This window comes from Lepidochelys olivacea (assembly GCF_965140295.1).
Source record: "Lepidochelys olivacea isolate rLepOli2 genome assembly, chromosome: 2".
NCBI classification, from domain to species: Eukaryota; Metazoa; Chordata; order Testudines; family Cheloniidae; genus Lepidochelys; species Lepidochelys olivacea.
In genome coordinates, this window is record NC_140412.1 from 142,445,029 (window position 1) to 142,463,071 (window position 18,043).

Genomic DNA, 18,043 nt, shown 5'->3' on the forward strand with positions numbered 1-18,043 from the left:
TGTGCTATTGGTTTATGAATTGAATAGTTTCTTAGATAAAGTAATTAAAATACAGCAAAATATAAACATCTAAAATAAAATGAGTGGTCAAGTCACAAAGTTGATAACACATGAGAAGTATTAAAGCTGATGGCTATTCGCAAGCTTGTTATAAGATCATTATGAAAGTATTTCAATGCAAAAACTTAACACTTACATGCTGTAAGAGGTACAACTCCCAACCATGCAAAGGCCACAAGTGTATAGTGAAACCAGTATCGTATTGCTGTGCCAATACTTGTAACCAGTCCAGCAAAAATGTCTTGGATTGGAAGCCGTGAAGGCATATCTGGGGAATAAACTGAGAGGAAAAGAAAATCACTTTTATAAAACAGTTTTCATATCTGCTTGCAATAAAAGCACAATATAGTACTGCAGTCAATAGTGTAATTTTTAAATTATATTTAAGAAAAATGTATGGCAACAAACAGTCACAAAGCTAAAAATAAATGAACACACTCACTCTCTCTTCACACTTTATACATCCACTACAGGCAAGTGCCAATGAAACTCTTAAACCACAAGTTCTCCTTAACTCATGTATTTAATTTTATAGAACTATTTTACAGACACTTCAGAGTTTGAGAAGTTTTTGTTTTGGGGCATTAATACCATCATCCCTACCAGTAAAGCCAGATTACCTCAGAACAAACCCAACACCATAGGCCTAAACTAAATTTTAACTAAAAGTTTAAAATTCTATAACAAAGTATCACCCGAATACATAGAACTCCCCTCCCTTATCACAAGAGACTTCCCTTTTCAACCTAACCCCCTGAGAGAAAAGCTAATTAAGCAACAGACCAGCAGAAAAGTCAACAAACTCAGGCCCTGCCAAGAAAGGGAGAAGAAAATTCCAAATTCAAGGGCCCTCCAGAGAGAATACCCAACACCTAAAATGTACACATCTGGAATCTGTTTCCAGATTATATCAGCTGTTGGAATAAAAGCACAAGGAGAAAAAACAGTCACTAAAAAATATTGATCTAAAATAGGGGTGGGCAAACTTTTTGGCCCGAGGGCCGTATCAGGGTTGCGCAACTTTATGGAGGGCTGGGTAGGGAAGGCTATGCCTCCCCAAACAGCCTGGACCCTGCCCCCTATCTGCCCCTTCCCACTTCCTATCCCCAGACTGCCCCCCTCAGAACCCCTGACCCATCCAACCCCCCCGCTCCTTGTCCCCTGACCGCCCCCTCCCGGGACCCCCGCCCCTAACCGCCCCCCCCCCCCCCGGAAACCCCACCCCTATGCTCCCTGTCCCCGGACTGCCCCGCCCCTGCCCCGACAGGCCCCCCGGGACTCCCACGCCTATCCAACCGCCCCCTGCTCCCTGACTACCCCCTGGGACCTCCTGCTCCTTATCCAATGCCCCCACCCCCTTACCATGCCGCTCAGAGCGGCAGGAGTAGCCGCCGCACAGCGGCATGGCTGCGTGGGAGGGGGGACAGCAGGGAAGAGGCCGGGTGCTAGCCTCCCCAGACGGGAGCTCAAGGGCCGGGAAGGACGGTCCCGTGGGCCGGATGTGGCCCGCGGGCCATAGTTTCCCCACCTGTGATCTAAAACCATAAGAGACTAACTCAAAACAGTTCCTACAACAAAACTATTCCAATCCAATATTTTTTCCTTCTTTTAAAATGAATTAACTGGTTATGCCATTCAGCTGTCTGGGAAGTTGCACAAACTTTCATCTAACTTTTCAGTAACTTTTCCATACTACATAATTTTTAAGTTCTAATCACTTCATCTGGCTCCTGCATCTCTCACAGCTAGCCAAAAGTCAGGCTCTGACTTACTGATATGATTTTTTTGTATGTTCTTACAGGCAACTGCTCAATAGTTTATTAGACAGAGGAAGAGTCCAACTAAACGTTTAATGTGTTCACTTTAATAAATGTTCACATATATTAAAAGTCCAGGTTTCATTATACAGTGCAATCACATACTCCCTATATTAAACTTCTTAGACACTCAGGGCCACAAAACACAACCTATCAACAGCAATAAGGAAATAAAACTTTCACTTTATTAATAAGAAATGTATTTCAAAAATTAAGCAAGACACTGAATATGCCATCTGCTGTGTAAGATGAGCATCTACAAGACTTAACTCTAGAAAGTACAGATGCCCTGGCATGCAAATATTTTGGTCAAAATTCTGAGCCCTACCTTTTGCGGGCTTCCCTTTTGCTCCCACAATAATTTTCAGACCCAAGAAAGATTATTTGAATGTCTACGTACCTGATCACATCCACAAAATCAGGTATTTGGACACACAAGGCACATTAATTTTGAGTGCAGAGGCTGGCTTCCACAAGTCTCAAGTGTACACAGGGTGGATACAAATCAGTTATTTTAAATTTAAATCAGAATTTTTTTTAATTTGAGATACACAAGTTGGGAGATTTTGTTGTTGTAATATAAATAACAATACATTTATTTTTAAAAATAAGCCGGTTTAAAATGAAATCTGAATTTAATACAAAAATGTTAAGGCCTACACTTACTATAATCTCTTAAAACATTTAAATAAAAATAAACTTACTGAATCCATACACCTCGATCAAAAACTTTAAATTAAAGGCTGTTTTTCTATATAAAGAAAAATCAGGGGAAAAAATATCTAACTTTTGAGGTCAAGCTTCATAAATATGGCATATATCAAATAAGGAATATATCATTCACCCTTTTCTAACATACTAAAACATACAATTAATAAGAATCTGAAAATAATGAGCTATATAACTTCTTAAATAAATGTATATATATAGTTACATCATCTTTTTGCTGTACACTATATCAAATCTACTGTAAAGGCTCTGTTTAGTTGTAAATCAGCATTTTAATGGTTGTTTCAACCAATGAGAGTGCACCTTTCTTCAGAAAATTATCAGAAGTACCAGTGGAGAAGTTGATTAAAATCATTTAAATCAAGGCTTTCCACTCGACTTAAATTACTTTTATTTAAATCAATCCATTCTGCTCACACAACCTACAGCTGTTTTACCTTCTCATTACCTGAATCCACTAAAATCCACCATTTACAACACATATCACCGCCTCCTCTTCTGACCTTCACATAAAATATGCAGCCTTTAATTCTGATCATATGGATTGGTTAAAAATGATGTCCTGATGCAATTAGTCACTGAAGTTCTATTTTCCTGCATTATCTGGATGGTTTGCACAGTAAATTAGTTATCACTTCTGAGGTGAGGAGTGGTTTGCAGTCAAGCGTAAAAATAGTCTAGCAGCTTTCACATTCAGAGTTAGGCTCAAAGGATGTAAGGATTTTGTATCAATCGTCCAGTATTCACTCGTTTTTCATTGTTGCTAAAACGTCTCCACCAAACGATCAAAAATGCAAGAAATTGATATGAATTCAACAAAGCTACAACCTCTTGACAACATGGACACAGCATGTCAATGACAACCAAATCTAAATCAGAAGTTATCAACTGGACCACACCAGGTTAAGCCCAGTTTTAACATTTCCTCTTTCCTCTAAAAAGCTCACTTCATTACACCATTGCCCTGCAAGTCAGGTCTACAGTTAAAACTTTAAAAAAGGACATGCAAAGTGACTTGGCAAACCACTGAAAGACAGTGGCGGAGTACCGCGCACTAGTTTGGAATCAATCGTCACACACCAAACTGGTGGATATGCAGTTACATGCCGCCATGAGCATCATCTCTGACACCCTGCGTCCGACTCCACTCCCATGGCTTCCAGTTCTGAGCAATATTGCTCCTCTTCATATCAGATGAGAGGTTGCCACTGGGAAAGTTACTGGAAAAAGTACGCGCCAACCCAAGTCTGCCGCTGCACAATGACCTTTTAAAACACCAGCTGCATGTTTGCCATCACGTTGCCCATTATGGTCTCATCCGCCATGCCAGGATGTTAGGGCAGAAACACTCTGGCGAGAGGAATGGATATCTGTTATAATCCCCAACCAGTTCCTTGCCGCCGACCCCACAATTTGCCTGCCTGGTTTTGACCTGCCCCATCGCTAGTGGTCCCTGTTGAACAGGTTCTGGACCGGGCAAGGTCTCTGTGCAGCCAACCAGTATCGCTGGAGCCTTTGTGACAGCCCTTTGTGCAGCTGTGGCGCAACACAGATGATGATGCACATGGTCAATGAATGCCTGCTGACGAGGTTCAGCGGTGGCCTTGTAGAACAGCATCACGCCACTGAAGAGGCCATCGCTTGGCCAGACGACTACGCACACGCAAAATAAATAAAGATACTGAAAGACAGCACTGAAACCATCTTTATCTGAGATGTCACTACATCCAGAATTTACAGCTATTAGCCAAATCAATCACTGGATAAGAAAACTCTAGACGTTAAGCAGGATGTTGTGACGTGAGTTACATTTCAGCTCACCATAATGATTTCAAGTCAGATTATCACGAATTTATATATTGAAGTTAACTATTTTAGAAGATATCCTCTAATTATCCCAGTTTTCACCAAAAACATACTTAATGCAACTTACATTGTTACAAAGCAACACAACAAAGGATAACAATATGGACAATATCCTGGGTACTTGGCTAAATTACAAGATAAATTTGAAAGCCACAATTCATACCAAATTTATCAGGATATAATCCAGAGTAAACGCTTAGACTTTGCCTCATCCCCCTCTCTACTTAAGTAGTGAAACAATTATGATCCAATGCAAATTATGCACTGAGCACACAATTTTCCCCTTGGGAGAAGATGAGACAAAGAATAAACCATATATGACAGCATTAATCATGCCACTTAACTGGAAAGTTCCCAGATACTATGGTCAGTACAAGACCATATACAGAGTACATGATCACCTGCTGTTCTGATACACCTCAATAAAAATTTAGGCACACTACTACCAAAATTGAATAGTTTCAGATTTAACTTTTACAAGTTTAAAATACAGCAGACCTGACCTAACTTGCAAGTATACATGTCTGAGAAGCTTTTTTTTTTTTTAAATGAGTATATACGCAATGGTAAGTGTTCCAATTTGCAAAAAGTAGTTCTGAAGAGTATGTAAGTGCCCTAAATCATGTAACTGTTTATTACTTGATTCTTAGTAAATTGCTAAAAAATGCTGTTTAGTAGCAGATCCAGGATCTTACCCCACCTTATGACAACCGCTGCAGAAACAATCAGAATCTTCTTTCGAAGCAAGTAAACAGCGCTCTCTCATCATGGCTCTTTTTGTAAAATAACATGACAATGGTGGACTAAAATAATATAGTGCAATGTTCTGTTTCAATGGTCATTGAATTTGTTCTGACTGCTTGAGAATAACTAGTTAAATGAGCCAATTCATTCACATTTTTAACTGTCACTTCAATAAACCAAGACAGTGAACATACGAATGAACGTTGACAAACAGCCGGAAGGGAATGAGTGAGAAAGAATAAGGATTACAACAATATAAACACTACTCAGGTTAAGGTACAAAGACATCTTGATTTTTTAATTCACACAAGGCAAGGGCATATTTCAGAACATGTTATTTAACTTACAAGTTAGTCTTTTGGGGATTGAAGAGGTGATACCCCGTTACTGGCTTCCTTCCATTTAATAGCCCAGTATTCATTCAGCTGGCAATGCCACACCCACCATTCATCAGCATTGCAGAATGTGTTGGACGGGAAAGTGAGCAAGTTATTTTTGCTTTATATAAAACTGTCCATCCGAAGACCAGACAAACCTATTTCTACCACCCTACACCCTTGGTATCATGCATTTTTCATACTTATGTTTTCATTAGGGCTGTCAATTAATCACAGTTAACTCACACAATTAACTAAAAAAAAATTAATCGTGATTAAAAAAATTAATCACGATTAATTGCAGTTTTAATCACACTGTCAAACAATAATAGAAATACCAATAGAAATTTATTAAATATTCTTGGATGTTTTTCTACATTTTCTAATATATTGATTTCAATTACAACACAGAATATGAAGTATACATTGCTAACTTTATATTATTTTTATTACAAATATTTGCACTGTAAAAATTATAAACAAAATAAGTAGTATTTTTCAATTCACCTCATTCAACTACTGTAAAGCAATCTCTTTATCGTGAAAGTGCAACTTACAAATGTAGATTTTTTGTTACATAACTACACTCAAAACAAAACAATGTAAAACTTTAGATCCCACAAGTCCACTCAGTCTCGGATATGACCCAGCACATGGTTCATTTTAAGAATACTTTCACTGCAGATTTGACAAAATGCAAAGAACGTACCAATCTGAGATTTCTAAAGATAGCTACAGCACTCGACCCAACGTGTAAGAATCTGAAGTGCCTTCCAAAATCTGAGGGGGACGAGGTGTGAAGCATATTTTCAGAAGTCGTAAAAGAGCAATACTCTGATACAGAAACTACAGAACCCGAACCACCAAAAAAGAAAATCAACCTTCTCTTGGTAGCTTCTGATTTAGATGATGAAAATGAACACATATTTGCTTTGGATCGTTATCGAGCAGAACCAGTCCTCAGCATGGAAGCATGTCCTCTGGAACAGTGGTTGAAGCATGAAGGGGCGTATGAATGTTTAGCATATCTGGTACATAAATATCTTGCAACACTGGCTACAACGGTGCCATGTGAACGCCTGTTCTCACTTTCAGGTGACACTGTAAACATGAAGCGAGCAGCACTATCTCCTGCAAGTGTAAACAAACTTGTTTGTCTGACCGATTGACTGACCAAGAAGTAGGACTGAGTAGACTTGTAGGATATAAAGTTTTACATTGTTTGATTTTTGACTGCAGTTATTCTTGTACATAATTCTACAAATGTAAGCTCAATTTTAATGATTAAGAGTTTGCACTACAGTACTTGCATTAGGTGAATTGAAATACTATTTTGTTTTTACAGTGCAAATATTAGCAATAAAAAATAAATATAAAGTGAGCACCGTATACTTTGTATTCTGTTTTAATTGAAATATATTTGAAAATGTAGAAAATATCCACAAATATTTAAATAAATGGTATTCTATTACTGTTTAACAAAGCGATTAATCACAATTAGTTGTTTTAAACGCACGATTAATCATGATTAATTTTTAAATTAACACTTGATAGCCCTAGTTTTTAATGCTCTTAGTTCACATCCCACAGGATGTCAGGTAGAAATAGTGAAAGATTTTAAAAATTATACAATAGTGGGAAATAAAGTTCTCTCTTTCAGTAGGCAAGCTCCAGTACTCATGACTCTTTGGTGTGATGTTAGAGTGCATGCTAGGGTATTACATGGAGGCAAGTGGGGGAGTGTGGAACAGTTGGTCTTCGGAAACCCAAAGAGAAGAAAGAACAGTTAGCTAAAAGCGAACTGAAAGGCTTTTTACAGAAATAATGAAAAAAATTTCAAATGATGTTTACAATTATTGTTCAGTCAACACGTAGACTGAATAACCACAACTAAGAGCAATTTTTAAAAAATGGATGTCTAGAATTACACTAAGCCCTGGTCTACACTATGGGGTTAGGTCAAATTTAGCCGCATTAGGTCAATTTTAAAATAAATGCATCTACACAACCAACCCCGTTCCGTCAAACTAAAGGGCTCTTAAAATCAACTTCTGTACTCCTCTCTGGTGAGGGGAGTAGTGCTAAAGTCGACCTTGCTGGGTCAAATTTGGGGTAGTGCAGATGCAATTAGACGGTATTGGCCACCGGGAGCTATCCCAGAGTGCTCCAATGTCACCGCTCTGGACAGTCCTTTCAACTCCGATACACTAGCCAGATACACAAGAAAAGCCCCAGGAAATTTTGAATTTCATTTCCTGTTTGGTCAGCATGGCGAGCTCAGCAGCACAGGTGACCATGCAGTCCCCCCAGAATCACAAACGAGCTCCAGCATGGACCGAAAAGGAGACACTGGATCCGATTGCTGTATGGGGAGAAGAATCTGTGCAGGCTGAACTCCAATCAAAAAGAAGAAATGATAATATATATGCCAAAATCGCACAGGGCATGGTGGAGGCTACAACAGGGACACACAGCAGTGCCATGTGAAAGTTAAGGAGCTCGGGCAAGCCTTCCAAAAGACAAAGGAGGCAAATGGTTGCTCTGTGTCAGAGCCCCATACATGCCACTTCTATGATCAGCTGCATGGCATTCTGGGGGGGACCATACCACTACCCCCCCCCTCCATGGACATCTGCAAGGGGGGAGTCTCATGCAACAGGGAGGAGGATTTTGTGGATGAGGAAGAGAAGCATGCACAGCAGGCAAGCGGTGAATCTGTTCTCCCCGTCAGTCAGGACCTTTTCATCACCCTGGAACCAATACCCTCCCAAGGCGGGATCCCCGACCCCGAAGGCGGAGAAGGCACCTCTGGTGAGTGCACATCTGTAACTACAGTACAGGGTTTAAAAGCAATAGTGCTCAATGTTTGATTTGCCCTGAAGAATTGGAATGCATTCGCAGCCAGTAAAGCTACTGGAAAATTCTATTAACGTGTCTGGGGATGGAGCTGGAATCCTCCAGGGACATACACATGAAGCTGTCCTGGAGGTATTCTGAAAGCCTTTGCAGAAGGTTTCTGGGGAGGGCTGCCTTATTTCGTCCTCCACAGTAGGACACTTTACCACGCCAAGCCAGTAGCAAGTACTCTGGAATCATTGCAGCACAAAGCATGGCAGCGAATGGTCCTGTGTTTTGGTCGCATTAAAGCAACATTCGGTCTTTATCTTTCTGTGTTAGCCTTAGGAGAGTGATATCATTCATGGTCACCTGGTTGAAATAGGGGAATTTTTGTAAGGGAACAGTAAAAGGACCCCATTCATGCTGGGTTGTTTGCGCTTGGCTAAAAGGGATCATCCTGGAGAATAGCCACACAGCGGGTGGATGGATGAAGGGATCATCCCAGAGAATAGCTATGTGGTGGAGTGGGAGAAGAAGTGTACTGCACACCCACCCAAAAACCAAAGCCCCTCCTTTCAAATGGCAAACCCAACCAGCGTTGCTTGCTATGGGAAAGGATGGTGCTGCAGTTTGAAACCATTCCCACATGTTATGAAGGCGTAAGAAGCCAACCCCGCGTACCAAAAGGCTTACCATGGCTGCCTGGAAACCAAATTCTGTTGCTCAGCCATGTGTGATGTGTCACCATACTGGCAGGCGCTCAACATAAAAGGCAAAATGAGACCTTGTACCTAAAGCACGTGTGCTGTCTGCTGTGAATTGCTTGATTCACTGTGAAAGAGTCTCCCTTTTGTTCTCAGAAATGTATCATCTTAAATTTTACTCTCCCTTTTTATCCCCCTGCAGGTGCAAATGTTTCTATGCTCCCCCTGTCATCTCTGTCCCTGAGGTTATCGCAGATTAGAAGGCAAAAAAAAAACCAAAACCAAACCAAAACAAAAACCCGCACTCACGCTGACATGTTTTCCAAGCTCATGCAGTCCTCCTGCACTGATAGAGCACAGCTGAATGCATGGAGGCATTCAGTGGCAGAATCCAGGAAAGCATTAAGTGAGCACGAAGAGCAGAGGCAGGAGGTGATGCTGAGGCTAATGGAGGAGCAAACAGACATGATGAAGCGTCTGTTGGAGCTCTAGAAAAGCCAACAAGAGCACAGACCCCCGCTGAATCCATTGTATAACTGCCTGTCCTCCTCCCCAAGTTCCATATCCTCCTCACTCAGACGCCCAAAAACGCGGTGGGGGGAAGGCTCTGGGCACCCAGCCACTCCACTCCAGAGGATGGCCCAAGCAACAGAAGGCTGTCATTCAAGCAGTTTTGATTTGTAGTGTGGCTACAATAAGCAGTGTGCCCTTGTCCTTCCCTCCTCCTGCACTCCACCCCACCCAGGCTACCTTGTCAGTTATCTCACTTTTTTTTTTTTAATTAATAAAGAAAGAATGCATGGTTTCAAAACAATAGTTACTTTTTTCCTTTGCCAGCTGTGATCGAAGGGGGAAGGGTGGTTGGCTTACAGGGAATTAAAATCAACAAAGGGGGAGGGTTTGCAGCAACGAGAAACACACACAACTGTCACACCATAGCCTGACCAGTCATGAAACTGGTTTTCAAAGCCTTTCTGATGCGCAGCGTGCCTATCTGTGCTCTTCTAATTGCCCTGGTGTCTGGCTGCTGAAAATCGGCCACCAGGCGATTTACCTCAACCTTCCACCCACCATAAATGTCTCTCCCTTACTCTCACAGATATTATGAAGCACACAGCAAGCAGCAATAACAATGGAAATGTTGGCTGCGCTGAGGTCTAACCTAGTCAGCAAACAGCGCCAGCAAGCTTTCAAATGTCCAAAGGCACATTCTACTACCATTCTGCATTTGCTCAGCCTATAGTTGAACTGCTCCTTACTACTGTCCAGGCTGCCTGTGTACGGCTTCATGAGCCAAGGGAGTAAGGGGTAAGCTGGGTCCCCAAGGATAACTATTAGCATTTCAACATCCCCAACGGTAATTTTCTGGTCTGGGAAGTAAGTCCCTTCTTGCAGCTGCTCAAACAGCCCGGAGTTCCTAAAGATGAGAGCGGCATGCACCTTTCCCGGCCATCCCACGTTGATGTTGGTGAAACGTCCCTTGTGTTCCACCAGTGCTTGCAGCACCAATGAGAAGTACCCCTTGAGGTTTATGTACTGGCTGCCAAGATGGTCAGGTGCCAAGATAGGGATATGCGTTCCGTCTATCGCCCCACCACAGTTAGGGAAACCAATTGCAGCAAAGCCATCCACTATGACCTGCACATTTCCCAGAGTCATTACCCTTGACAACAGAATGTCAGTGATTGCACTGGCTATTTGGATCACAATAATCCCCACAGTAGACCTGCCCACTCCATACTGATTCCCGACTGACCGGTAGCCATCAGGCGTTGCAAGCTTCCACAGGGCTATCGCCACTCGCTTCTCAACTGTCAGGGCAGCTCTCATCTTGTTATTCCTGTGCTTCGGGGGGTGGGGGAAAGCAACTCACAAAGTTCGAGGAAAGTAGCCTTACGCATGTGAAAGTTTCGCAGCCACTGGGAATCATCCCATGCCTGCAACACTATGTGGTTCCACCAGTCTGTGCTTGTTTGCTGGGCCCAGAATCAGCGTTCCAGTGTATCAACCAGCCCCACTGCCGCCATGATGTCCCAATTGCCACAGCCCATGCTTTCAGGAAAGTTTGTGTCCATGTCTCATCACAATCGTCATCGTGCTGGCGTCTCTTAGCCCAGTTCTGCACATACTCCAAGATAATGCATGAGGTGTTTACAATGCTCGCAAAAGCAGCGGTGAGCTGAGCGGGCTCCATGCTTGCCTTGGTATGGTGTCTGCACGGGTAACCCAGGAAAAAAGGCGCCATTGCTTTGATGGAGAGAGGGAGGAGCGACTGACGACATGTACCCAAAACCACCCGCGACAATGTTTTTTCCCCCATCAGGCATTGGGAGCTTACCCCAAAATTCCAATGAGCAGCGGAGACTGCGGGAACTGTGGGATAGCTACCCATAGTGTACCGCTCCATAAGTCGATGCTAGCCAGGGTATTGAGGACGCACTCCGCTGACTTAATGTGCTTACTGAGGACATACACAATCAACTGTATAAAATCGATTTCTAAAAATCGACTTCTATAAAAACAACCTAATTTCGTAGTGTAGACTTCTGACTTCGTAGTGTGGTCAGAAGTAGTGTAGACTTCGTAGTGTAGACTACTCTTCTGAATTTGTTTTCAAACATGTATTTAAGTGACCTGATTTTCAAGTTGTGGCCAATTACTTTAATACACAACTGCTGAAATCAACTCATTCTGCCAAGACCTGAGGGTTCTGTTCCTGTCCCACTTACAAATAATAATTTCATTCACACCTAAAGGAGTGTAAAGAACACAGTTTCCTGCACAGTTCAGTGTTAACTGAGGTCACCAGATGTTATAGAAGAGAGAGACCCAAGGACTGAAACTTAAGCCTTGACAGGTAAAAAGTATTTCCATTCCCCTTAACACATGCTTATGTACATATTTTTAGATCTAGATGTATGTTTTCTAATTGATTTGGGATTGCTCCCCCTTTTTACTGGGCTTTTAAGTGAACTAAATTGTTAATATATAGAAACTGTGGTTCTTTGAGATGTGTGGTGCACAATTATATTCCACTTCATGTGTGTCTGTCCAGTGCACTTGAGCCAGATACTTTTGGTCAGCAGTACCCATCAGGGGAGTTCATGCACTTTATGTGCTCTCGGTGCCTCCAATGAAGGGCATGAAGGACAGGGCTGGCCACCCTCCCTTCCCCCCCCTTTCCTTCATACCAGAATCCTAGTTGATATCATACTCAGAGTAGCAGGGATGGAGGGTGAGTCATGGAATATATATATGTACATGGTACATCTTGACGTACCAGTTATTGTAGAGGTAAGTAATTGTTTATTCAAGTGGTTGTATACATATATATTCCAAGTTAGGCAATTCTCAAACAGGGCTGTCCATTGGCGGTGTAAATTCAACTAGTGCATGCAAAGAACTCTGGCAAGCTCAGTCATGTGTGCAGGATATCATGTGTCCCAGCAGCTTGAGACAGAATCTCGCTGTTGTTCTCGGGAGAGACCACAGACTGGTGCACAGGGTTAAAATGGACTGGAACATTCCCTGAGGTAGATATGTGATTGCAGATGTTGAGTCAAGAATGGCCCCAATAAACTCAATTCTCTAAATTAGACACATTATCAATTTGTCTATGTTTATTTCCCAGACTCAACCGAGTAGCGCCAGGAACTGATGGATGCTATCTGTGACTTTTTGCCTTTAGTGACAACAGATTTGTCAATTATCCAGATACAGGAATACCTGGATACCCTTTGGTAAGCCACTGCCACAAGCTTTACAAAAACTTCTGGGGGTTGATGAGAGGCTGAACAGAAGTACTGTATATGGATAGTGGCGATCCCCACACCGAAAACCTAGGATATATCCTGTGGCTGGGCTGGATAGACACTCAAAAACAGGCACTCTGTAGATCAAGAGTATCATACCAGTCATTCAAATTGAGAGAAGGAATACTGTCCTGAACATCATCGTTTTGATGAAGGTGTTCAGGTCTCTTAGGTCTAGGATAGGCCTTAGATTTTTTCTTTTTAGGGATGAGAAAATTATAAGAATAAGAAACACTTCTCCTATGCTGTGGAAAGACCTGCTCTATAACTCCAAGATCAAGAAGAGATTGTACAATCTCATAAGGGTCCCTGAACAGGGAGTGGAAAGGTGAATGGGGGACTGAAAGGGAATGGTTAATCCCAAATTCCACAATGTCTAGAACCCAATAATCTGAGGTGATGGCATTCCAGACACCTTGGAAGTGGTACTACTAATTCCCAAAGGGAGGAGACAGGTTGGGAAGATCTGGTACAACATGAATTCTGCTCCTGAGTAAGTAGTTAACTCTGCTGCTTTGAGGTTTGCAAATGCTGATGAGAGGTCAAGTGTGGCAGAAGCTTAGGAAATTTGTGTCTTTCCCAAGCTGGATCATATTGCCTAGGTCAGGGGTCTCAAATGACCATGAGGGCCACATGAGGACTAATACATTGGCCTGAGGGCCGCATGACTGACCCCCGACTCCCCCACTGCCCCGGCCCCGCTCCCACTCCACCTCTTCCATGAGGCCCCTCCCCTGCCCCACCTCTTCCATGACCCCATTCCAACCCCTTCCCCGAAATCCCCACCCCAACTTCGCCCCCTCCCTGCCCCCAGGGGATGCAGGAGGGGTGCAGGGTGCAGCAGGGGGCTCAGGGCAGGGGGTCCGGGTGCAGGAAGGGTGCGGCAGGAGGTTGGGGTGCAGGAGGTGTTCAGGGGGCAGGTTCTTTGTTCTTCTGGAGAGCGGCCTTCTAAACAAAACAGGAACCATTGTACATCCATCATTTAGCGGCATAACAGCCTGAGAGAACAGATGTTTTTTAAAACCTGGGGATTTTCTGACTAACAACTTCAGCAGCAGCAGTAGTAGTACAGGAATACCACCCAAGGAAATAGAGAAGAGACTTACCTCAAAAACTCAGAGAGAAAAGGAAACACTATTTTAAAAAAGCCTATCACTAACTGCTACGTAAACTAAGCTAATTATATATGAGTGCTAATAAGTGCTGAATGACAAAGAGCAGTAGATGATGAGAAGAACTTGAGAAGGGTCAGGGTGGCCCCACCCTTTATGCAATCAACTGGAGGCACGAGGACACTCAGGGTACAGGAATCACCCCAGTGGGTACTGCTGACCAATCATCTTTGACTCAAATGCACTAGATGCGCACACACCCTAACTGGAATACATATGTGCACAAGCATTCAAACTTTCTCTTCACCTTTCATATCTGTGTTTAAATGCCCCCTGCCTTCTTTAGAAGTAAGTGCTGTATTGCTCATACTTCCATTGTTTTGCAGATATATTTTAAGGAACAGTTATTAACAGAGCCCCATGTAAAATTCGATTAGTTGGCCTTTTGATTGCTGAAAAATTATGGATTGCTCTTAGAATACCATACAGTTGTACCCCAGAATCAAGGTGGATTTTCTGTTGCAACTAAAAATAGCCTTTAGCAAAAAGTAGGACCAAATTTAGTGTAACCAGAGGATTATATACACATTTATTTGTGCAACTATATAGTTTAACTTCTTTATTCAGATTCCTAATTTTTATTATACTAGAAAATGATGAATGATGCATTTCTTATTTACCAGATGATTAATGATTTAGTTGTGATTTGTGTCAAGGTCTGTTTGGATGGACATTCAAATTCAATTAAAATACACAAAAACAGCATTTTAATTTTTTTTATTAAATAAAACTATATTAAAAATGCTGAATACACAAGAAAAAAGTTAGTCAAAGTTTATCAAAACATGTTTTGCATTTAAAACTAACTGATTTCTTAAATAAAGGAAATATCTGTAGTTAATGAATTTACCTGATTGTTTCTGGTCACCATGTTCTACAAGATTTTAGCATGAGTACATCTCATCTTCTTACACTCAGTGTTTATTCAGAGATTGTAAAACAAGCATCCCTACTTTTTTAACTCCTAATTGTTTTCTCAACTAGCTATTGAACAGAACTAGCTGAAGAAAATGAAATGAAGAAAATATTCTCTCTGCACATACAGAAGAGGCTACTGCTATTAAAAGCTGGTCCCATTGCAATAAACTGCTTAGTTCGTGACTTCCACCAGCTCTGTAGTCTGACTTTCCTTAAAACTTGACAGCAAACATGTACTGTAATATTTTATTTTGTATTTAACTTAAATTATGTTAATAAATTATAATAAGTTAAGGCCTGAGCATAGGTTGTCCTAATTTCAAATTTAATTTTAAGAAAATTTATTTAAAAAAAAATAAAACTATTTAAATAAACTGATTTTTTTAAAATAATTTTTATCGGCCTCATTTTTTAAGGTTTAAGAGGGAACCCTTGCAAGCTAGAAGTATAATCAAGAAGCAAGTATAACCAATTCAATAACATATGTCACAGTCTACCAACCAGTCTGAAACACTAACTCTGAAAGATGCTAAATGCTCCACTCATCTGTTTGGTGTTAACCCCAAACTGTCAACATTAGCTATTTAATTTCTGATCATGTTAGTAGTAGCATCAGTTTAATGCGCTTTTACATTGTTATGGTTGCTTTGACAGATTTTGGGGTAGGTGTTACAAGGTGACAGCTAGTTGGTATAAAGGGCTCCTGGAACGGAGAATAACCCCTAGTTATAACCAACCCCTAGATGGTTGGAGATAGAGGAAACTGAATCCAGAGGGTGAGGGGGGAAAAAAAAGATGCATCACCTGTCCTCCAGCAGCAAGAGCCAAACTGCCTCCTGGATAACAAAAAACTCCAACTATTGAAACTGCCAGTTTCCCTCCCCATCCCAGCCAGTTCCTAGAATGCAGGGACTCATTAGTTTAAAAAAAAAAAGTCTCTTCATGCAGTACATTTAAATCTTAGAATCTGGGAGCAGCAGCATAAAGTGCAGTAGAACCTCACAGTTACATACACCTCAGGAATGGAGGTTGTTTGTAACTCTGAACAAAATGTTCTTTCAAAAGTTTACAACTGAACATTGACTTAATACAGCTTTGAAACTTTAGTACACAGAAGTATTTTTTTTTAGTAGTCTACAGTTAACACAGTATTGTACTGTAATTTGCTTTTTTTTTTTGGTCTCTGCTGCTGCCTGATTGTGTACTTCTGGTTCCAAATGTGGGGTGTGATTGACGTCAGTTCGTAACTCTGGTGTTCGTAACTCTGAGGTTCTACTGTAAACTGAATCAAAATAAAAAACACAAGGAGTATTGTACTGATCCGACAGGCAATGAGGGGGCAATGCGGAATGATTGGGGCCTAATGTGCCACACAGGTCAGGGGCCTTACTTATTTGACACCTTGTCCAATGTTAGTTTTCTTGTCACCCAGTAGAACAGAACACTGCATCCCATCAGAAACTGCATACAGAGCAGGTCAGCTCTTGAGTCTATGGTTTTCAAAAATTAACTAAATTGCTTAACTTTGATTTTCGTTAGCTGAACCTAACATGATAAACAATTATTTGTGGTAGCTACTCAATCTTGACTGAAGCGGCAGTAGAATGAATGGAGAACATTAAGGTACATTAATCAACTCACATTGCTAGTGTCGATTGTGTTGCTAGGAAGAAGTTAGCAGAATTGACTTAGTATCTTACCAAGTAATGTTCTTACAGATAGATACTTCAAAGGCAATTGAAAAAAGTTTGTCAGTTATAGATTACAGGTTTGGTTCACCTCATTTTAGCAGTCTAAAACTTCCAGATTCCTCAGAACTTTACTCCTGCTTAATACACTGCAACTGAAAATGAACTGTATGCATTAATTTATTTAAACTTAGCTGACCGTCCATGAACTGGAATTGGGGGCATCAACAAAAAGATACTGAATATTCTCTCTTTGAAACTAGGTGGATGAAAAAAAATTCAGTATTATTTGCTACAAAGAAAAAACTTTTTTAAAGCCTATATTGTGATCTACTCAAAAGAGCTGTGGGTCAAACAAGAATAAGAGACATAGTCCAAAACTATCAACACAGATACACTTAGAAATAAAAAAAAAATTAAAAAGGCCAATCACTACTCTAAATATCACAAATAAGAAAATAAGGAAACAAAAGTGTTGAAAAAGCTAGAAAAGGTGTTACATACTTACTTGGTGTGAAAGCAAATCTGTGCTTACATAATTCACAGTATTCTTTTCTGCTGTGTTTCAGCCACTGAACTAAGCTGCAAAGAAACACAAACACAGGGCTAAAATGTGTCTGCACTTAAAAATTTAAGACATCCAAACAATTGATTTCCTGATACTTGTGAAAAGTTCAAGTCTAAAAAAATTGCAGTTGAAAAGCTAATAATTGTATTTATGAATTTATCAAATATATTAAGCCTGTTAAATCAATACAGATAGATTGGCCCACTATGAAAATGAAATTGGTATGCAAGAATGGAAAAAGAGGGTGGGCTACCACTGGTAATTGTGACTCTTCAAGCAGATGTGTTTGTGCTACTGATGATGTGCCCTCCTCGGCTGTGCATTAGCTCAAATCTTATAGACACTACTATCCAAAAGGCTAACACACACAAGGCACATGCACCTCTATTAATGTGGACCTGTAATTATTTTTTCTCCCTCTGAGGATTGTTTGTACAAAGTACACTTGCATATCTAAGATTGAAATAGTAAGCGATTGTGTAATTAACCACTATCATAATACAATCGCACTGGGGGGCAGCTTTAACTTTGGCATTTTCATGATTAACTGTGCAATCATAACATTGCATTATTATAAGATTTTTAAAAGTTTAAATATAATATTTACCCTTGGGTGTTAGACCTTTACACTCTAATTCATATCCATAAAGGTGCAGAAAGATATACTAATAATTTAGTAAGTTTAGTTAGCCGTCTTCCTGATGCGCACAGTTTATAAAAGACTACCAGTAAAATACTACTGTATTCGTA

General features: G+C 40.9%; 1 protein-coding gene across 1 annotated transcript in view; it reads right to left on the reverse strand.

Annotated features, from left to right (window-relative positions):
• The window catches only part of MARCHF6 (membrane associated ring-CH-type finger 6), a 117,505-nt gene that overhangs the window by 84,213 nt on the left and 15,249 nt on the right, over positions 1-18,043 (reverse strand). The window contains exons 3-4 of the mRNA XM_084619554.1: positions 17,234-17,307; positions 197-340 (exon numbers count right to left, since the gene is read on the reverse strand). Of these exons, the coding sequence (XP_084475680.1) occupies positions 197-340; positions 17,234-17,307 (218 nt within the window). The remainder of the gene's footprint in view (positions 1-196; positions 341-17,233; positions 17,308-18,043) is intronic.